Below are 23,840 nucleotides of genomic sequence, written 5' to 3' on the forward strand. Positions count from 1 at the left end.
ATGAGGGTATTTTAAGCCTAATTTGCTCTCTCAAGATAATACTTTGCAACTTGTGCAACGGCTGCTAAGGATTGAATATTAGGCTTTGGATCCTTAGCTTGAAATTCTTTCTTGACAGCATATGCAATATCAGATTTTATGATATGCTTTTGCTCGGGGATTTTTCTATTATATCGAACCGAACCAGTTGAATCGAGCAACCAATCTCAAGGCATCCACCTTCTAAAGTTTGTGCCACTTTCACCCTCTTTTGATCATCAATCACATTGAATATCGCAGTATAACTTGAATTCCCTGATTCATATTGAAACAATCCATCATCAAGTTCATTAAAATGCATGAATTTTGATAAAAAGAAAAACCCGGTTTAAGTACCTGGAACAAAAGTGAGTTTAAGAACAGTTCCAACCCCACCATCACCTTTCAAAACTTGAATCCTTTGAATAACATGTTTAAGCTGTTGAGCAGCAAGTTTTGAGATCCCAAGGTGACTATAAAGTTCCCAAGTCAGATTTGCAGGCACATTCACTTCAACCTCATTGGTAAGATGCTTTAATTCCTCACAATTAACTCTAATGTAGCAACCAATGAGAAGAACAAAGAAAACAAAAGAAATTTCCTTCAACATTTTTCTTTTTGTTTTTAAACTTTAGGAATGATTCTATGATTTCTGTATTGCTAAAATTTACAGTGTTTAAATATAGAGGTATGAAATGAGTTATGTATATTCTAATAAATGATCGAGATAACGTTAAAATTCATGAATGCTGGATTAGTTTACCATTTATTGCTACATTTTCCATTTAAATACATGAAAAAGTTTAAGGAGGGGATTAATGTGCAAATTTGTTGGAATATTTTAATTTAATTGATATTTATCATTTTACTTTTGAGTTAAACATAAATTTATCATCGTATTTTAACTTCATCTTGAATTTTGTCACTAAAATTTTATTTTAGATTGAATTTTATTATTTAAATTTAATTTTAAAATATTTTGAAGATAAATTTAATAAAAAAAGTAATACTATAATTTAATACTTAAAAACAATAAATTAACATAGTATAAAAAATTAATAAAAATAATTATTTATAAAAATAAACTTAATCTTTTCTTTTAATTTTTTATTAAATAAAAATTCTATGTTAATTTATTATCTTTTGATATTATATAAATTAATTTATTATTAAATATTTAAATTTATTTTTTTAAATTTTATTTTCAAATCATCGAAATCATTATTAATTCATAAATTTTAATTAAAAATCCAGATTAGTGACAAAATTCAATAAAATTTAAAGTTTAGTGATAAAACTCATTCGTACAAAAGTTAGGTTGCAAATTTCATCATATCCTCAAAATATAATGATAAATATTAATTAAAATAAAATCCACCGGTAAATTTCGATGTTCATCAACAGTATGACGGCAAATTTACATTTAACCCTTTAAGAAATTATAATTAAATTAAATATTTTCTTTTATAATCTTTTATGTTAAGACAAAAAGGTTGCCTTAATAAGCAGAGTTTCTAGTTCATTTTGATAACTTTTGAGTAAAAAATTCATAAATGCTGGACTAGTTTCAAAATTTATCCATTTTGTTGCCATATCTATAAATTCTTCTTGATACTTCTCTATTAAGATTTTATATTGTTGAGTTACGGAGTTACGGTAAATGTGTCTAAGTTGCAAAGTACTACTTAAATTTTGTTTAGAAATTTGATTCAACTGACACTGATAGTACAGTAATAGAAATTTCTCGCATAGTCATTATTGGAGGTGTAAACGAGACAGTGATGTGGTTGAATTCTTGGCTTTAATCGATTTTTGGGAATATGTATTATTTTGGATACTGAATTATGGAGTATTCTACAAGGTGTGGAGACTACGCTTGATAGAGGATTTGATATTATAATTATTCTACGCTTGATAGAGGATTTGATATTATAATTATTCTTTCAGACAGTCTAACGGTGATACAAGCTATATAGGTTAGTTTGCAAAGGTCTTGCATTCTACATTGGTTAGGAGAATCCAACACTCAATGGTTAAAGTTGCGCATTGGTCGATTATCACGTTTCTAGAGAAGATAATAAAGAGGCTTATACTCTAACTAAAATGACTGTTGATAATGAAAGAGGCCTTCATTTATTTAAAACATCCTATGAGGGCTTGGGCATATCTTTAAGTAATAATTTTTTTTACAAAAGAAAGAACTCTCGAAAAATATTAACTATGCAATTAGATCTTCAGTTCTTTTATGTAAAACATTGATTTAAATGCCGTAAATTATTTGTTAAAAATAAATTAAAAAATTCAGTGAAAAATATTTTTTAACAATATAATATTGTTACAATAATTTTATCATTATATGTTTTGGTTAAAAGAATTGGTTAAAAAAATAATTTCTAGTAAAAATATAAAATTAAATTAAAAATGTTTAAAATAACATGTAGGGGTGAATTTGAATAAAATTATAATTCAAGGGACTTAAGGGACAAATTAAAAACCGTGTGCAGAGATTTTTATAATTTTATTTAATTTAATAAAGGAAATTTTTAATAATTGTTTTAAGCTTTGTTTTTTAAGAAAATTTTTAACAATTTACTTTATGAGTTTTAAAGCAGCTGTTATTAATAAATTGTAATATAAATAATATTTTATAAGTTTGATAAAAAAATATTTTCTAGGATTTAGCAATAAAAACTAATTGGTTTTATTTTGTTTTATTAAAATGTTATTAAAAGTAAAATATTTTTTTTCCAAGTCAAAAAGGTTAAGCCAAAATACCAAATGAAAGTGAATCGATTTTTTTTCATTCCCGAGGAAGTGCATATTTTATCCGAATCTTCTTCCATAATGGTACGGAACAATAGTATCATTGGAGTAGATACCCAAATCACTTTAAATACAAGAAGCCAAGTGGGCGGATTGGTCCGAGTGGAAAGAAAAAAAAAGGATTGAACTGAAAATTTTTTCGAGTAATATCTATTTTCCCGGAGAAAGAGATAAGATATCTCGACACAGTGGCATCTTGATACCACCAGGAACGGGCAAAACAAACTCTAAGGAATAAAAAAATTGAAAAATTGGATCTATGTCCAACGGATCACACCTACCAAGAAAAAGTATTTTGTTTTGGTTCGACCTGTAACCCCATATGAAATACCGGACAGTCTAAATTTAGCAACACTCTTCCCCCAGGATCCATTTCAGGAAAAAGATAATATGCAACTTCGAGCTGTCAATTATATCCTTTATGGAAATGACAAACCGACTTGGAGAATTTCTGACACAGGTATTCAACTAGTTCGGACTTGTTTAGTGTTGAGTTGGGACCAAGACAACAAAAGTTCTTTCGCCGAAGAGGTCTGTGCTTCCTTTGTTGAAGTAAGGACAAATGGTCTGATTCGAGATATCCTAAGAATCGACTTAGTGAAATCTCATATTTTTTATATCAGAAAAAGAAATGATCCGTCAGGTTCAGAATTGATTTCTGATAATAGGTCATATGTTTTAAAAATTGCTCGTTAACATATATTATTCGGGTGAGTATTTCGTACATTGATAATATACATTTTTATTTCACAAGTGTTTATAAAAAATTGATGTGTTTCTTTTTTTATTTTAAATATTTTACAATACCTCTATATAATGCTTGTTAACCCTTTGAACCTGATTATAAAGTCTGAAAATTCCACTGACAGTATATTAAATAATTTTTCATATTATTTTATTTTTAAAAAATAAACCATATTTTATAATAAAATAAATTTAAAAACTATTTATAAAAAGTGAAAATATTTAGTACACTGCTAGTGGAATTTAGGGTTGGATTGATGACAAGTGTATATAGGATATAGTAAAAAAAAGGGTAAACTACAAAAATAGTCACTTTTGTTTGCCTCAGGTTACATTTTAGTCACTTATGTTATTATTTTGTTACAAAGTAATCACTCTTCTGTTAAGTTCCATTATCTCCCTAACGGTAATCCTACATGGCAGTCCAACTAGATTTTATAGTCAATGAAAGTTGGTAATATTGTAAAGTTATTTTTAGTACTCGGTTTTATAACAAGCAAACACCCGGAACAAGAAAGTCCAAAATTCGCCCTCAACGTTTGCACATTTTTGCATGTAAGTCCTTATACAATTTACATTCGTAACCCGAAGGACGTATGAGTATATCTGTTAATACATACTTCATTCGGCTAAATTATATGTTAATAGTAAATCAAATGCATAATTTAGCCGGATGAAGTATGTATTAACAAATGAACTTAAAATCTAGTTGGACTGCCATGTAGGATTACCGTTAGGGAGATAACGGAACTTAACGGAAGAGTGATCACTTCATAACAAAATAATAACATAAGTGACTAAAATTTGACATTTCAAACATAAGTGACTAAAATGTAACCTGAGGCAAATAAAAGTGACTATTTTTGTAGTTTACCCTAAAAAAATTAAAAAGAAATATATAATAGAATGGAAAACTTGCTAAATTTATAACTATACTTGTGAAGTTAAAAAAATGCACTGTCAATATACTAAATAATTACACTTATAAAAATACCAATAGAAAAATATTATATGAGAAATCAATTTTTTTAATAAGCTAAATAAGAAATTAATTTAAAGGATTATTTTCATCAATAATTTGAGAAAATAATCTAACCCAACTACTTTTTGGAGTCAAGTAAATAGGGTAGTATTGAGATTTTAAAAGAATTCCAAGATGAAAATAGGTTTTTCATAATCTATTAAATTAAACTAAAGGTTAAGATGGTTAGATATATTTGGAGTCACTTAAGAATAAATAAAGGTAAAAGTGATATTTTATATAAATTAAAAAAATAAAATAGCTATGTTAAATTTTAATTTATTTGAAATAATTAATCAATTTCTTTAAAAAAAAACTCTTCACTATCTTTGCTAATGACTTGGAATAGGGGTATTTTTGAAAAATTCTAATTTTTTAAAAATAATTAAAAAAATCCCTATTAGAATAGTTTTATTAAGACAATATCATTGTCTATATTTTCAACTCATTTTTTAGGTTAAATATGATTAAAATAGTATTTTAAATTTAATTTCAAATAAAATAAAATAAGATAAAATATATATTTTTCGAAATTTATAATTTTTTTGATGGAACAAGCTGGAATTATTATTCATTGTGTGAAAACTAAACATGTCAAAATCTAAAACAAACTAGAAACTTAAAAACAAAATGCCTAAAAAACTGAACTACTCTTACCTAAAAAACAAATATTATCCCAACCTAATAAATAAGTTCTTTCAACACTGAAAAGACAAAACAATGAATGTGTAAGAGCCTCTTCCCAAAGTCATCTCCTTTCCAAAGAAACCAATGCACTTCCTTTAGGAACTGAATTGATTATCAATGAACCAGAAGCCCTATATACAAAACTATCATTTCACTCTCTTTTGATCCCTTTACAACCCTCTATCTTCCTTAAAGAAACGACATCTAGACAATAGCAAACCCGCGTTAGCCTACCACACCTAAGAAACCTAGGGTTCATCTGCCGGATTTACCTCCCAGAGATCCTTTTACACCTCATCTGCTGCAAAATTCGGCACTCCCCTAAGTAAATAAGTATTCCACTCCCTCCTTAATCCTTCTGTAGCCAAAAGATGTGCCATTTCATTACCTAGTCGTGGTGTATGCTTAAACACACATTTTCTAAAGTTCAAACACAAGGATTTTGAATCTTTAATATATGCACTAATAATCGATCCGTCTCTTCTATTTGCTTGAAGCTTCTTTACCGTTGTAAGGGTATCGCCGTCAATCACAACCTCTTGGTGTAACACCCCTAACCCGTATTTGTAACCGAATTAGGGTTATGAAACATTATCGTACAATCGAAAACCTTTAAACATAATATCATTCAAAAATTTTAACACATCCATTCGTACACATGCATACTATCCCTAAGTTGAGCCCTCGAAGCCTTAAAAATAGCTTAAAAACAATTCAGGACCAATTTGAATCAATTTAAAAAGATTTGGGAAAAACTGGCAAAAATTGAAACAGAGGATACACCAGTGTGCCTTACACGGTTGAGAGACATGCCTGTGTCTCAGGCAGTGTAACCTTCGAACTAGGGACAAATAACTTGTCCCAGCCCGTGTCTTCACCCGTGTAACTCTCTGAGTAGGGTCACACGGCCGTGTCACACGCCTGTGTGCCAAGCCATGTAACTCTCGAAGTTGCCCCATGCGCCTGTGTGTTGGACCGTGTGTTAGGCTGTGTAACTCACTGACTTGCATGCAAAAAACCATCAGGTGACACACGGTCATGTCGCAAGGCTATGTGCCTCACACGACTCACACGCATGTGTCTCAGGCCGTGTGAGCCCAAATTTACCCATTTCTTGCTCAATTTCACTCCCTTTTTGCATAGGTACCTACACACTTTCAAATACACATATGGGAAGTGCAAATCAACTTCAAACATTGTCAAACATATTCATGTATTCATTCTCAACTTGTAACCACAAATACATATGTCTCTTTAAACATACATTCCTTTCATTATAAGCATTAAGTTAACTTATAGCATAACAATTCATACTATAACATTTCAAACATATTTAAGTAACAAGTAAGAAATCACAAGTTGATCAAGTGCACAATATGTCACAACATTTTACTCACACTACAGCAAAATAGGTTTTTAGTGGCGTTTTGAATAAAAACGCCACAAAGAGTGAGCATTAGCGGCGTTTCTAAAAAACGCAGCTAAAGATCGATCTTTAGCGGCGTTTTTAATAAAAGCGCCACTATAGGTTCACATTTAGTGGCGCTTCAAGAAAAAACGCCGCAAAATTTACGCTAAACGCCGTCGTTTTAGTGGAGCTTCAATGGCATTAGCGGCGTTTGTACAAAAACGCCGCTATAGATCAGTACTAGTGGCGTTTTCAAAGAAGCGTCGCTAAAGGTATGCATATAGCGGCGTTTGTTAAAAAACGCCGCAAAATTTTTTTGCAAAACGCCATCGTCTTATATTGACCTTTTTAGTGGCGCTTTTATAAGAAACGCCGCTATATGTCTTATGTAAAGCTTTTAGTGGCGTTTTTATAGAAAACGCCGCAAAAAATTTTGTGAAACGATGTCTGTGCAGAGCTTTTAGTGGCACTTTTATAGAAAACGCCGCAAATTCTGATCTATAGTGGCGTTTTCTCTAAAAACGCCGTAAAAAATCTTTTCATCTTTTTTTTGTACTTTAAGTGGTTTATTTATGTTAAAATACAATTTATTTTTAATTAAATATTTATATTCTTCAGAAAAAATAATGACACGTAGGAAAAATTTGAATGTAAAAACATAGAAAAATATTTGTTAAAAATGATAAAATAATTTAAAATAATTTTAAAGATTTTTGGTATATGACTGATTGTTTTTTAATTTATATGTTAAATATTTTCTTATATAATTGTAAAAGAGATTGTATTAATTTTAAAATATTGAATTAATTATCATTATAGTTTAGGGTACTTTACGGTTTAGGGTATATGGTTAAGGGTTTAGGGTTTATGAGTTATTATTTTAAGGTTTAGGGATTATGGGGTTTAAGGGCTATGGTTTAAGTGTCAGGGGTTAGGGGTTTAGAGTTTATGTTTTATTATTTAGGGTTTATGGATTATGGATTAGGGATTATGGGTTTAGGGTTTTGATTAATTAGTATTTTTTAATTTATATATTAAATAATTTCTTATATAATTGTGAAAGAGATAGTGTTAATTTTAAAATATTAAATTAATTATCTTTATAGTTTAGGGTTTACTGTTTACAAATCAAGGTATATGGTTTATGGTTTTAGGGCTTATGAGTTACAACTTTAAGGGTTTGTGAATTATGGTTTAAGGGTTGGTGTTTAAGGTTTAGGGGTTAAGGGTTACGGGTTAGGGGCCAGTTTAGGGTTTAAAGGTTATGTGTAAGGTTTATGGTTTTAGGGTTTATGGTTTTAGAGTTTAGGGGTTGGGGTTGGGGTTTAGGGTTTAGGTTTTAGGGTTTAGTGTTAATAAATTATGGTTTATGGTTTAGGTTTATATGGTTAATGGTTACATGTTACAGGTCTGGGGTTTAGGGTTTATGTGAAGGGTTTAAAATTTTAGGGTTTAGGGATTAGAGGATTAGGGTTTAGATAAATTAGTATTTTTTAATTTATATATTAAATAATTTTTATTTAATTGTAAAAGATATAATATTAATTTTAATATCATAAAATATTAGAGTAGTGGTGTTTTTGAAAAAAAATGAAATTATTTAGATTAAATTTTTAGATTAAATTATTTAAAAGATAATAGATAAACTTTATATATTTAAATATTAGATTTAAAAAAATGATAACAACTAAAAATTAAATACAAAAAAAATGAATATAAAATGGAGGTTAGTGGCGTTTTTGAAAAAAATGCCACAAAAGCATTTATCTTTAACTAAAACGCTGTCGTTTTAATTGGAGCTGGAAGGGGATTAGTGGCGCTACCTTACAAACGCCGCAATATATGGGATTTAGCGGCACTTTTCCAAAGCGCCACAAACGTTTAAATTTTTGATGAAACGACGTCGTTTTCTTTTCTAACATTTTATCCTCCTCATACCCGACACTTAGCCATTTCCAGCGTTAATTTCCACCCTTTAACAGATTTCCCCTAATTCCCCTAATCCTTAAATTTTCCCCCAAATCCCTAAGCATCCAAAGCTCCTGAGGCTACCCGACCACTTACTCGTCGCCGTCTGCTGTCCTCACTGCTCCTGAGATTTCCCCCAAGTGCCTTTGGAATTTAGCAACCGAATTTTTTGGCACCAACTTTTTGCTCAACTACGTAACAAGTAAGTGTGTGCTTGTCTGTTTTCAGTTAATTTCTGTAAATCACCTACTTGTTTGTTTGTTTTCGATTATTCAAATGTGTTGTTTTTGATTGTCTGGGTCAGATGTAAACTTAGCTTAAGAGTATTCTATTTCATTCTATAGGCTGGGAAGGTGGATCATTGAAGAATTTGATGTGGGATATCCTCTAATTTTGTAATCTTGTTTTTAGGATTTTTCGTCAATTTCTCTTTTCATTAAGTATTTGATAGTTTTTGATCCGGTTTTCAGGAATATCTGTTTTTCTTTTTTTCGAAATCGTGTTTGGATCTTCGGGTTCGTGTTTGGTTTCTTGTTTTTGAATTGGTGGAGATTGGGTTAGTTTTATATTTAATGCTGCGATGTTTGACCTTTGAAAGCTAAGCTTTTACAATAAACTTTGTTTGAATTCGATGGACATTGCTCTTATTTTGCGATTTGAATATGATTTTCAAAAAAAAAAGTTATTTTCTTGATTTTTGGTGGGAGACGTTTTGGATTTGGTTTCCAGAAATGAGAAAGCCTGTGACTTTAACATGCTTCTTGTATAGATTGAAGCTCATTGTTTTTTGTTTGAATTTTGATAAAAGATTGTTTTGATTCTGAATATTTTACATTTTCATTTGCTTGAAGTTCAAATGTTGTTTTTTCTCTTATACGAAGTTTAATGGGAAAGCTACTAGGTTCTCTGTTGTGTTGTCTTTCTCATTTACTTGTGGTTCTCACTTCTTTGGTTTTATTTAGTTTACTGCTAATTTTAATCTTCATTTTGTTTTGCAAATGTTGAGAAATGATTGTGTTTGGATAATGTTTAGTTGCCATCTCTCTGGTACACATGCACAGTCAATCAGTCTTTTTGTCCATATCCATGTTTATATTTTTATATATCTTTATCTCTAGTTTGTAAATATTATATAAAAAAAGGTGCAATTTATCTGTCTCTTGTTTGAGTATTGGAGTTTAAGGCATGATTCCTGCATTTTGTTCTGGGAATTTTTAGGTTTATAGTGCTGAAATATAACAGTATGAAGCTAATTTATAAAGTCATGGTGCTTTCAATGTATTTGCATACTTTCTGAGTTACATGTCCAACAGTCCTTTCTATTTGAATCATGCAGAAAGATATAGATTTGTTTTTCACTTTGGAGGAGGGAGTTCAAGGAACTTTGGACTGCATTACCCTTGAATTTGGTCTGATCTGTAGGCTATTGTTCTGCTGAAGTATGTCTTATTTAGATGAGGCTGAAATATTTTTTTTCCGATCGGCACTGAAAAAATGAAGGGGGAAAATGTGATAATAGTAAAAGCAAGATAATCTGTTGTCTTTTCAAGTGGAAAGTGTTGTCAAAGTAGGAGAAGTGATGCTCACATTTGTGATGGTTGTAGTTAGCATCTTGTTTGTTCTTTTAGGTTGACTATTGGATTTCTTCAAAAACTCATCCTTTTTCCTAGATACGGAGGCTTTAGAATTGAGTTGAGTGGCACCTGACTTTTTTGTACATCGTTCCTTCTTTTCCTCTCTTTTTTTATTTTTCACTTTTCTTTTCTGCAGATAGAGCCAATCCCAAGTGGAAATCTGCCTCCTGGTTTTGATCCAAGTACTTGCCGCAGTGTGTGAGTGTTTGCCTAGATTTTTTTTACTTCTTTTTCCCCTTTCTCCATTTTTTTTTGTTTGTATATTGTGAGTCACTTATTTCCCCTTCTTGCTTAAGCACCTATCCTAGTCACTTCTGTGCTTATAACCGCATGAATTAGAGACACTTTCCTTCATGAGTCTGCTGATTGGATATGTTGCTATGACTCTCCGTGCAAAATTCTAAGGTAATGGCTCTTTTAATTGATAGTTAAATGGTTTTTGGAATGTGATAGATGCTTGTTCTTGCATCTTTTTAACAACTTTGAAAGTTACTTATATAGTTTTATTTATCTCTTCTTTTTCCTGTTTTTTCTTTAACTTTTAGTTTTTTTTATTTTTGAGAAACTACAGGTATGTGGGAAACATCCATTCACAAGTGACTGAACCACTACTCCAAGAGGTTTTTGCAAGTACTGGTCCTGTTGAAGGTTGCAAGCTTATCAGAAAGGAAAAGGTATTATTTTTAAGATTTTCCCTCTTCTTTTTTTCCCTTTATGAAAGCTGTAAGGGTGCACTATTTAACTTGAAGGTTGACTTGGAGCAGTTTATACACTAGTGATAGGACACAACCAAACTAAACTTTCTGGCAAACTATAAGTAGCTTATAATCATTAGTTCTCGAGTCAAACCCAAACCCAAATTTTAAACGTACATCATCAGTATAACAACAAATATTTGGTTGAGGCAATGTAATGTATTTTTTTAATGGAAGGGTTCCAAAAAATGAAATTCAAAACATCTTGTGGTAGAAAAGTAAGACAAACTAACCATAATTGTTACTTTGAAATCTTGTGTTATTAGTTGGATTTGACTATAATTTGATATACCAACGAGCTTTGTATAAAGAAAATGAAAACCCATAAAAAGCGAGTTTAAATATATTATTTTTCGGCTTTTTGTTCACTATATACAAGGTGATGCATTTTTTTCTAGGCTTTTGATTAGACATTTACGATCATACTTTTCTATTTTAGTGTTTTTCACATATTTTCAGACTAAAAAAAAAATTGACGATGGTAATGAAATTATTTTTTAAATTTTTATATATTTTTATTTTATTAAATCAATTGATTTATAAAAAATATTTATTTAAAACTTTCACTTTACTTTATGAGACAGGATAAGGGTGGGTTACTTTGAAACAAAATTAAAGTAAAAAAATATCGTTACAAAACTAAATTAAATATTAATTGACCTGAGAAATATTCTCTCAATAAAATAGTTTAATTCATTGATGTTGAAGTCATCATTTTTAGTTATAAATGTATATTATTGTTTTTTAAAGTTATTCTTTGAGAAAATTTAATTGATATTTTTTAGAAAAATAAAATAATTTTAATTAGTACATGATAATGATGCCATTACTATATACAAAATCATTTTGAATTTGGTCAAAATTTTACTATTAATCATTATATTTTGTATAAATTATTTAATTTAATATTTATATTTTAATGATTATTTTTATTATTTTTGTATTTTTTGAGTTGTTTAATTTTAATTTTGGGTTTTTTAGAAAATTTATATAATCTCTACGTTTATTTATAACCTTTCTTTAATTCTTAAAACGTAAAAAGAATATGTTTAAATGCACTTAAACTTGTATTCTCGAAATTGCTACAACACAATAATACCAATTAAATAAAAGTTGAATTCGATTTCTTTAGAAATTTGAAAATTTAATATTAAAAATAAATTAATATTGTGATATCAATGCCTAAAATAATCAATTCATGTGATTTTGATATTAATAAAAATGGACTATCTCACCACACGGATCCAACAACAAGGCTCGAAGTTGGAGAACAAAATTTATTCATGTGATTTTTTAAAATTTTTTTTAAAATTTATTTAATTAAAATATTTTTTTTAGCTTGGGAAATAATATTTATCTTAATGTTAAATATATATCATATAAAAACTTACAAAACTTACATAATACATAAATATGTATCATAAATATATATCATATAATAACTTACATAACTTATATACCTTACAAAATACATTAATATATATCATATCATAACTTACACAACTTACATAATACATAAATATATATCATATCATAACTTACATACCTTACATAAATGTATATCATAACATAACTTACATAACTTACAAAGCTTACTTAACTTACGTAATACATAAATATACACTTCAAAATCCCCCTGCCTGAATTAGTTTACACTTATTAGATAATTTATACTTGATATATATTATCTATTTTAGTAAATGCAATTTATTGTCAACTTTAGATTTCAAGAACTACGAAATGGATAGGAGTTGGATGAAATTGTCAAGGGTAAGCAATGCCTATCAAAATGGAGTACAAACTTTTCTAAATTTTGCATTTCAAAATGCAAGCCAAGAGAATATGATTCTTTGCCCGTGTAAGAAGTGTGGCAACATCAATTGGCATTTTCGTGAAGTTGTCTACGAGCATCTAATTGTTGATGGCTTTATTCGGGGGTATAAAAATGGATTTTCCATGGAGAGTGTACATCTAGTAGAACTTCTTCAATGATTAATTCAACTTATCCTTATACTGATTACCACCAGTATGTTAGACAAGATGACATGGAAGGTATGTTGCGGGATGCATTTAATATGCACAGTTATGGTGAGGAATCGTTTCTACCTAACTTTATTGCACCCGACGATTGTAATATTGGTGGAAATGTTTTTTGCGAACGGGAACAAGTGCACCTGATGAGGAGTCAAATGAAGAAGCGGCGAAGTTCTACAATTTACTTAACGAAATGAACGAAGAACTTTACGAGGGATCAAAATATTCGAAATTGTCCTTCTGTATTCGTCTATTTCACTTAAAATGTTTGGGAGGGTGGACCGGAAACTCTTTTAAAATGCTGCTAGAGTTTCTGAGAGAGATGTTTCCGTTTGCAAAAATCCCCCAGTCTTGTCAAGATATGAAGAGGCTAATAAAAGATTTGGGCCTTGGGTACGATAAAATTCATAGTTGCCCAAATGACTGCATGTTGTACTGGGTGATCAGAAGAACCAACAGTCTTGTCATGTTTGCGGTAAGTCTCGTTGGATGAATGGGACTACAGAAGATGTGAATGGGGATGATGGTGGGGCACATTTAAGAAAGAAGCTAGTGAAGGTTATGCGATATTTTCCCCTAATACCAAGACTTCAAAGGCTTTTCATGTCGTCAAAGACGGCCAATTCTATGAGGTGGCATAATGATCAATGAACCGATGATGGATTATTAAGGCATCCTGCTGATTCTTTAGCTTGGAAATCGTTTGACAGCAAATTTTCAAGCTTTGCAAGCGATCCTCGAAAAGTGAGGCTTAGGCTTGCAGCTGATGGCTTTAATCCTTTTAAAATCATGAGTACTTCGTACAGTACTTGGCCTGTAATGCTTGTTCCTTACAATTTGCCTCCATGGATTTGCATGAAGCAATCTTCATTTATTTTATCAATGATTATCCCTGGAGAGAAAGGTCCCGGAAATGATATTGACATCTATTTGCAGCCACTTATTGAAGAGTTAAAACAATTATGGTCGGGTGTTGAGACATATGATGTATTAAGAAAGGAAAACTTTAATTTACGTGCAGCTTTATTATGGACAATTAATGATTTCCCGGCTTATGCTAATTTATCGGGTTGAAGTACTAAAGGACGTTATGCATGTCCTTGTTGTGCGGCGCAAACTTGTTCGAAGTGGTTGTATAATGGGAAGGAGAGGTATTGTGTATTTCCAAACTCTTATATATAGTGTTTACTATATACGTAATAATAATTTCATTATGTAGGACCGTGAGCAAGTTAGAACAAGTAGCAGGCAAAAACAAAAATTCACGCACACAGCAGGGTCGAGAAGTTTTGCTTCTGTAGCTGAGGCTGATGTACTATGAATTTATTAATTCTTTCAAATATTAATTACTTTCTACTATTAAATAATATTTTTACTACTATATTGTAGGAAGTCAAATCTGGACAAAAAGTTGGACGCCTTCAACTTTTTCAGATTACGCATAGGAAGAAAGATTGATCTCCTATGACATCTGAAGCTGGAGAAATTATGGTATATTTACTTAATAATATTTGATTTATTCTAAATATTTATAATGTTTAATTATAATTGTTTAATTCAATTCATCATTACTAGTTTTAAATAATGTTAAGTTATGTTGCATTCCTTTTTATTATATATTTCGTTTTTAACTGTTTAATTGGTTTTTTAGGAGAAACTAAAGGAGAAGAAGGCGGAATATGAAGCAATTGCTTCGACTGATAGTTCTGTTAATCTTGAGAACATTGATAATAGAATTATCACTGAAGTTTTGGGTCCTGAAAAGTACGGTCGGGTTCGATTTCAAGGATCTGGTGTTACCCCGACTCAATATTTTGGATCCGGCTCCTAGCAATACATGCCTTCCGGAAGTCAAGCTCAAGCTGAAGTTCAGAGGTTAAGAGACCAGATAGCTCAGATGCAAGCGAACACGGTTGAGCAAATTGCTGAGGTTCAACGAAAATATGAAGAACTCCAGCAACAACTTAGAGCGGAGGCAGCAGAGAGGGAGGCAGCAGCAGCAGTGAGGGAGGCAGCGGCAGCAGCGATGGCAGCAGAGCAGAGCAGAGCAAAAAGTACAATGACCTCCAGTTACAGCTTCAGCAGATGTTGCAGATGTTTCAGCAATCGCAAAAGCCGTCATCTTAGACATTAGTTTTCTCATTGTAAGAATGTTTTTAACTTTGTCACGTTTAACATTATTGTAAGAATATTTTAAATTATACTTTATTTATTAATTATATCATATATCTTTCGTTAAATTTGAAGTATTATTTAGAATTAATGTTTTTGGTTGTGTTTTTATGCTAAATTTGCTGTTTTTGGCTGCATTCTATACTATATTTGTTGTATTTGGTTGGATTTTAATGCAAGAAGGGTTGGATATTGGTGAAAAAAATATATTGCAAATCTGCTATGGCTTTTATTGGCGCTTTTTTACAAACGCCGCTAAAAGCCATGACTTTTAGCGGCTCTTTTTTAACAAACGCCGCTAAAAGCCATGACTTTTAGCGGCGCTTTTTTAAATAAACGCCACTAATTTTTTTCGGCGTTGCCTTTAGCGACGTTTGTTGCGGCGTTTTAAAAAGCGTCGCTAAAGGCTAAAAAAAGCACCGCTAAAAGTCTATTTTCTTGTAGTGTCAAAAGCTAGACATTTGACATAACAATACATAAGGTTCTAGTACATGCCATATACCAAAATCGAGAAATTAAGTCTACCAAGATTCCCAGGTAGTGTGGTTCCTAACATAGACCCGATCTTCTTAGCTTTCAAAATGGGATCAACAAAATGAACAAATTTATAGGTAAGCTTAAATAAAACTTAGTAAGTTCATTTAGAAGTTCATAACCTTTCCCATCAAACATAGATTTAATCAACTTTAAGCATAGAGATTTCCATTATACGCAGTTTATAACAGTAATTACAACCAACTCATATACTCAGTGAGCATTGCTTGATTGAACTTTTCATCAGTATATCCGTAGGTTTCTATCATTTGAGCTTCACTCAGTATAATAGTAGAATTTGATCAATTAAACATCAGTTAGTATAACGTAAGATTTTCTCAGTTAAGCTCCATTCAGTATAACAGTACGGTTTGCTTGATTAAGCATACTTGCTCAGTCTTAGGAAATTGGCCTCATACTTTGCTACATATCTCTCACCTTATTTCAGCCCAATAAACTCCAACCTACGGGCTTTAATATACCTCGCCCCCACATACTTTTTTTGGAAGGTGCTCTAAAAGAAAGCCTAAGTCACAAGCTTAGGTTAAGTACCCCACTCAACAGACTACCACCATTGATATGCTTCACGAAGCAAATATACCGCAACCTTTAGTTTCTGCTCAGGGGTGCAGTCCAAATCATTCATAATTATCTTGGTGGCCTCCAACCAGTATTCAACCATAATAAGGGTAACCCCAGTGACATCCCTAAATAATTTTGCCCCATTAGATCGAAGTCGTTTAGTTACCGACCCTCGGCTCCCAGATCTGGTTTGTGCCCCAACAACTTTTTGCAGTACCTTTAGCATAGCTTGGGATAGTGCGTCTTCCCTCACATTCTAAGTTTGAGAGTCAATCTCAGCAGTAGGTGTCCCAATAGTCTCGCTGGTCTCTAAATTGGGCATTTTGCCCAAAGAAGATGGCTCAACTCAAGCTCTTCGACGGCGTCTGCCACGCCCTCAAGTACCACTTCCATGAGTTCCTCGTATACTCATTATGCTTAATTATCTGCAATTCATCATTTTATTCATTAGCTTAGGTTTATTATTAACAACCCTAAGTCTAAAGTTTTATCAGAGGTTTTTATAGAGTTGTCGCAATCTTTAACTAAAGTAGAGTAATCCTAGCATTACAGTGTTAATAATTTATCAAGTATAGCAAAAGTAGAAGTACTTACTTGGATCAGAGTCGGAGACTTGGATTCACCTTTTATAAACCAATTTATTAGAATCGAAAATAAAAATTATTTAAAACAAATTCCATAAAAATTTTGAGCCCAAAAAATCACAACCCAAGTTTTGAACCTAGGCTTTGATACCACCAAATGTAACACCCCAAACTTGGCCTAGATGTTATGACCGAATCTTGAAGAGTTACTTTAACTCGCTTGAAAACCTAGAAATTTTATTTTAAAATCGTGTGTTTTGACAATATTAATTTTAAGAAATCGTTTTCTAGTTTTTAGGAAAATACTTACTGGAAACTATTTATTTTACTTCAGAAGAACACTTAAGTGAATACTATATTTTGCAGCAGAAGCTTCTGTGTTAATAAGTTTTAAAACCATGTTTTAGTTGTAAAAACTAATGATTTTGTAGTTTTAAAATAAACTATTACTAAATCCAACCAGAAACATATCAAAACATAAATAAAGTCTAAAAACAATTACAATTCCAGAAAGTCTGAAAAGTCCATTAAAACACAGTTTTTTAATGAGAATCGTTTAAGAGTTCTCGCATGCCATTCGGTCCTAAATTTTCTGATTACCTAAAAGGATAAATACAAAAGGGTGAGCTAGTAAGCTCAGTGTGTAATTCAACCCAACCAACAGATAACAAACAGATACAGAATCAAATTCAATTACAGATACAGTTTTAGATGCATATGCAGATTCATAAACATATATATATCCTACCCCCATTTGTTGCACACCATCTCTGTCCATTTCTACACACCAATTAGGGTAACGAATACCCATTCAATCCCACACATCTATAAGTGAGCGTATGTCACTTTTCAGAATAGTGCAAACAAGCTACCAAATGTAATACGGGAAACTGCCAAATTCAAATATATGTGGTCAAACAACCAGAACAGATATATGTGGTTTTTACTACCAGATGAGGCAGATTATTAAACTGCCAACATTTCCTATCAATCATATTCCCACCCCAATACTCATGCACATACTAACAGATATTGAATGTATATAAGCCATACATGCTTTTCACATCAAAACATGCTAACAATTGATACATATACATTATCCATATCACATACAGTAGAAAAATATTAGATTTCTTGTTTTAAAGTCTTATTTATGTAGTACAGACCTTACAGAGTGGCAAAATATGAATCGCACATCAATACCCCCTAAGTAAAATTTTAAAAAAATGGGCTCACATGCCCGTGTGGCCTACACGGCCTAATTGGCCCAGCCCGTGTAATCCACACAACCTAACACATACTCATGTGGCCCACACGATCTGGCATACAATCATGTGGCTCACACAGCCTAGCACAGAGCCGTTTGACATCAACAATCCACTTTTTGGCTTTGCACCATTTGCTTTTGGGTTTTTTGTTACACACTTGATTTTTTTTATACCCGACACTACAACACACTTCTAGAACCTAAAACGACATTCCACACAAATTAGATAACAAGAATTACCAACTCCCAAATCACTAATTCAGCCCCAAACAACCATAATCAAACCTAACACAATAAAAATTCAGCCCCTAACGCGGCGTAAAGTCACTTACCCTCAAAGAAACCGCAACATAAGACACCCAATTTGTTTGTAGAACACTGAACGCTTCACGATCTTCTCCTAATAGCGCATCAAAACAATTAATTTCACAACTCACAAATTATCCCGACAACCTTCTTGCCAATCGACAAATATACATCAAAACGGAATCTTAAAACGAAATTAACCATAATTACTAGCAAAGCAACGCCAATAACAAGGAAAGAACAAGAAATCAAAAAATTGAGATTCAATGACCAAGAAAGCCGAATGTAAAAGAGGAAAGAAAGAAAAGAACAGAAGAGAAGAGAAAAGAAAAAAAATGAACGTGAGGGGAAAAAGTGAGAGACGTGAGGAAGGAGTGGGAGAATTTTGGAGAAACAAATATTTTAATAAATCCTATTATTATTTAAAAAAATCCTAACCAAACTAATTTTTTGATCATTTATCAAATTATTTAGAGTTCAAATTTAACCCTATCTCCAACACATAGGCGGCACAATGTAAAGGAAATTTTTGCACAAAGACTCGAACACAAAACCTCTAGGTAAGCTAAAGCCTTACCACTAAACCAAAAATCTCATTCTACCATTATTTGAGTGAAAAAAAAATATAAACCTAATATCCAAAGTTAGGATTTGGGAAAAAATGAACAAAATTTAAAGGAAAAATGATTCAAACCCAGAACCTCTCACACACTACTTACAACACTTAACCATTGAATCAAATTAATCATTTTGACAATTTTTAACAATTCAAAAACTATAATTTTAAGGGTTACATATTCTCCCATAAAAAAATTCTTTTTAAGTACTTTTAAGTGCCCACCGATACAAAGAGTTGGTAAAAAAAATCCATTAAACACCAAAATGATAATTGAATATGACTTTTGGGAAAACTGTCCATTTAAAAAACAGAGTACAAATGTATACTTAGACCTGATCATGGGCCGAGCCGGAAGGCCTGCCTGAAATGTGGGAGGCTTTGGACAAAAATATAAGGCCTGAAAAATGAGATTAGATAAAAAAAATAAGGCCCATTTAAAATATGGGCTAGGCCTTGGGTAAGGCATTTTTGGCTTGAGCCTGGCCTGGCCCGGCCCGTATCCACTGAAGGACAAAAAATATATTTTTTTTAATATTATTTTCTTGTTGTTTGCTCCCCCTATTTTGCTACCATTTTACTATTATGTTGCTACTATTTTGTTGTTATTGTTTGGATATTGTATAAAACTTATTTTATTGTTAATTTGGTTATTATTTTAATGACATTTATTAATTTTGTTATTATTTTAGAGACATTTGTTTGTTAAGTTGCATCTATCTTAGTGCTATTTAAGTAATGATATTTTTTAAAATTTATTTTCAATTTGTTGGGAAATATTTATTTTGATGTTTTTAGTACTTTTGATGTATTATATATTTTTTAAAATTATATAAAAAATAATATAAAAATTAATATGGGCGGGCCGAGTCGGGCCCGGGTTTTAGCATTTTTATCCGGATCGGCTTGGGCAAAATTTTAAGCCCATTTTTCGAGCCGAGCCAGGCTTAGCAAACAAGCCTAAATTTTTAGTTGAGCCCGACCCGACCCGACCTGACCTGACCCATGCTCACCTCTAAATATACTAAACCTATGCCATCAAAAGTTAGCGTTTGGTGTTATGATGGAAATGGGAAGGTTCCTTTGTCTACCTCATCCGTCTAGCCCTTCCACGTAAGTGATAGGAAAGTTGATTGTGATCCTTTGGTTGAACCAAAAAGAGTATGTCACAAAGCAATTCAACAGCCCTAGAAAACTAGAGCAATTAATTGCAACATAATATTTTCTTCCACCATCTTCACTTCCCGACAATGGTGTGTAAGCTATCTAGTCTACGGCTCTACGCAATGAAAACAACATGCCAGAAATCACATAATGAAATTTATGAGCCACAAATTAAACTCATAAAACCACTCAAAACAAAATTTATCCCCTCTCACTAATTGGCTACCTGACATATATAGTTGTTTCTTCTCCCAAGATCTCTCATATAACTCCCCTTTCGTTTAATTTGGCTGACCTTTAAGTTGTTTTACTCAGTTACTCAATTGCATGCTTGCTTATCGGTGGGTTCAATAAAAAAGCTTGAAGTGGAATTGGTTGGTGTTGATACATTGGGAAGGACAATGAAGATGGAAGATTTACAGCATTTTCTCTCACCTTTCAATTGTATATGATTTCACTGGTCATGCATCAATGTAATTATCCATCCAAAAGCCACGTCTCAACATATTAATTTCAAGACAGCAAAAGTTGGCCATACATCAACACATCAATGTAATTATCCATCCAAAAGCCACGTCTCAATATATTAATTTCAAGACAGCAAAAGTTGGCCATGCATCAACACAGTTGTCATTTCGGCTTCAACTATTGTTCAACTAAGACCACATTTGGGGATTTTTTAAAGTATAGGAACACAGTACTATTTCTTATTTTAGTTTCTTCGTTTGGTTTTATGTGCAATCTATTTGTCTTAATTCCATACACATATATAGAGAGAGGAGCATCCTCTTCTATAGGTGGTTTTAGATATTTTTATATTTTTTTTACCATTAATATTTTATTTTAATAATATAATCGTCATATTTTATGTTTCATTTATGTGTCAAATTTGAAAAAAAATATTTTTTACTATTTATAGAAATATAGACAGCATTTTAAATCGATAGTCAAAATATTTGATGAATTCAAAATTTTACATACATTATAGTACCAGATAAATTTTAACCATTACTGTAAACCTCTAAATCTTAAATCCTAAATATTAAAATTATATACCCATAAATCTAAGATTATATTTTTAGATTTAAGATTAGAATTATATTATTAATATAATTCTAAAAGTTAATTTAATAGTCATAGTAACCGATTCCATAGATCTATATAGTTTCGAAAAACAATTTATTTATTTTATTATTAATCAAGGATTTCGTATATAGCTAGAATGATGCTCACAAATTTCGACTACTAATTTAGTAAGAATTAATCGAATTGAAGCTATATCTTTATTTACTGAAATCGAAATATTTGTAAGATCGAGATCTCAATTTGTATCAATTAAACAAATTGTTAGAATTCCCAAAATAATGCATTCTTCTTATTGACTATTAGGTAACATTTTTCTAATTTTTATTATACAATATAGTTTCAGACTCGCACGCACGCACACACTACACTACCACACAAGTAAACTTATGAATTAAATCTTGGTCATGAGTACAAATGAACTCCTTCTCGTCCAATGGCTTGCTTCTCGAGTTTTTTTTTATTAGTTGTGCTGGCATGAGAGATAGAAAATGGAAAGAAAATTTTCTTTTCATACATTTCTTGGTATAGTTGAAAAATGAAATGAAATGTATAATTTTGAACTAACATACATCTTTCTTATTTTTTTTCTTCTCATCTTTCTAATTTAAAAATATTGATTTTTATGCATTAAGATGAAAAATAGTTATTTCTCCTTTTTTTTCCTCTCACTTTTCTTCTCAATCAAACACGCTCAAAATTTATTTTTCATCTACTTTTTCACTTTTCTCCTACCTCTTTATTTTTTCACCCGACTAAGCACACCCTAAACTCTCTTGAAAGTGTAAATATCTGCATATGTTGGTAAATTTTTTTTTACTCCAATAAGAAGTGTTTATAAATTAAAGAGGTGCTTTCTTAATTTTCAAATTGTGACATTTATTTAATTATTTCATTAGTAATCAAGTGATTCATTATATCAATTTATTATAAAAGGATAAATAACTATGATAAGTACAAAGGTTATAATCGATTTTATCAAATTTGTGCCCCAAAAGGGCAGTTTATTGACGGTAGCTTCTAGCTTTTTTCTTTGTGAATGCAGCTTCTAGCTACTTAAACACACTTATTTAAGAATCATTAATTGTTTCTCTCGAGATACTCCTTGGAAGCTTGTGTAATAGCTTCTATTTGGACGGTAGGCTTTGGATCTTTAGCTTCAAATTCTTTCTTGATAGCATATGAAACGATAGATTTTATGATGCATGAGTTTTGGGATTTCTCTATTATATCAAATTCAACGATTAGAACTGAGCAACCAAATGCTAGACAATCACCTTCCAAGCCTTTTGCCGCTTTCACCCTTTTTTGGTCATCAATCACAGTGAATTCCTCAGTATAACTTGAATTCCCTGCTTCATCTTCAACATTAGCCCAAACCATTCGAAAACAAAGAGTATTGATCAAAGGCAAAATTGAATTTCAAAGGGTATTTATGATCTCAAAGTAATAAAAATGAGAGTGTTGATCAAAGAAAAACTTGATTTTATAGAGTATTTAAAATCAGCTCAAGCACAAGAAAAAACAAGAAGAATATTGATAAAAGAAAAGCTTGGTTTTAAACAGTATCCTTGTGGTCAAGATTTGTTTAGAACAATTGTTAAAGTTTTTGTCCGGCATTTAAATATCACAAATTCAAATCTCATCATTCTCTTTCCTCTGATAAAAAATTCCATGACCTCAAACTATTAAAAAACATGATGTTAAAAGGGTATTTTATAGGGGTTTAAGTACCTGGAACGAAAGTGGTTTTGACAACAGTTCCGACCCCACCATCACCCTCCAAAACCTGAGTGTTTTGGACATTTGGAAGCTTACGAACAACAAGATTTATGAGGCCAAGGTTCCTATAAAGTTCCCAAGCTTCACATGCAGGCGCATTCACTTCAAGCTCCTTCGTAATATGCTTCAATTCCCGAGAATTAACCCCAACGTAGCAAGCAAACAAAACAAAGAAAACCAATGAGAATTGCTTCAGCATTTTTTTTGTCTTTGGAATTTTGCTAGCTTTAAACCTTGGAATGATTCTCTGGTTTCTCTATTTCTGCAATTTTCAGGGTCTATATAGAGCATAGAAATAGGTTAATACGTTCACTGAATGATATATTTAAAAATATCTAATCTATAAATCTATAATATATGGCTACCAATAAATCAAGGATTGAATAACGTTTCTTGTCTTTTAAAACTATCTAATCTATAAACCTTGTATTGCGTATTGCAGTCTTACTGAAATTCTTCATACTGGTTTTGGCTTTACTAGGGTGACAGGGTGGGGCCCCGATGCGTTTGTTATGGAATGTTTGGATAGAGCTTTCGTTAATACTGGCCAGTTAAATCTTTTCCTTTTCGTTAATACTTGCTGATTTTTCTTTCCCGGTTCGTTGAGTCAAGCACTTTAGGATCGAGAACTCGTGGTTGTTTGAGGAGGATTTTTCAA

At 31.4% G+C, this 23,840-nt stretch overlaps 2 protein-coding genes across 3 annotated transcripts in view; both read right to left on the minus strand.

Annotated features, from left to right (window-relative positions):
* Positions 1 to 17: 17 nt before the first annotated feature.
* On the minus strand, positions 18 to 1,774 carry LOC107947936 (norbelladine synthase). Its single transcript, XM_016882434.1, has 4 exons — positions 1,737 to 1,774; positions 376 to 572; positions 185 to 294; positions 18 to 110 (listed from the first exon to the last, which is right to left on the minus strand). Exons 1-4 carry the CDS (start codon positions 1,772 to 1,774, stop codon positions 18 to 20), a joined length of 438 nt encoding a protein of 145 aa, XP_016737923.1.
* Positions 1,775 to 22,307: 20,533 nt separating this feature from the next.
* Positions 22,308 to 23,840, minus strand: part of LOC107948637 (norbelladine synthase) — a 67,428-nt gene continuing 65,895 nt past the window's right edge. The window contains exons 1-2 of one of the 2 annotated variants that reach the window (XM_016883260.2): positions 23,135 to 23,705; positions 22,308 to 22,752 (exon numbers count right to left, since the gene is read on the minus strand). In XM_016883260.2, the coding sequence (XP_016738749.1) occupies positions 22,481 to 22,752; positions 23,135 to 23,381 (519 nt within the window). In that variant the 5' untranslated portion in view covers positions 23,382 to 23,705 and the 3' untranslated portion in view covers positions 22,308 to 22,480. Of the gene's footprint in view, positions 22,753 to 23,134; positions 23,706 to 23,840 lie in introns of those variants that run through there. The other variant, XM_041110804.1, reaches the window with a different exon arrangement.

The sequence above is a fragment of the Gossypium hirsutum genome, chromosome A04 (genome assembly GCF_007990345.1).
Source record: "Gossypium hirsutum isolate 1008001.06 chromosome A04, Gossypium_hirsutum_v2.1, whole genome shotgun sequence".
In the NCBI taxonomy this organism is placed as follows: domain Eukaryota; kingdom Viridiplantae; phylum Streptophyta; class Magnoliopsida; order Malvales; family Malvaceae; genus Gossypium; species Gossypium hirsutum.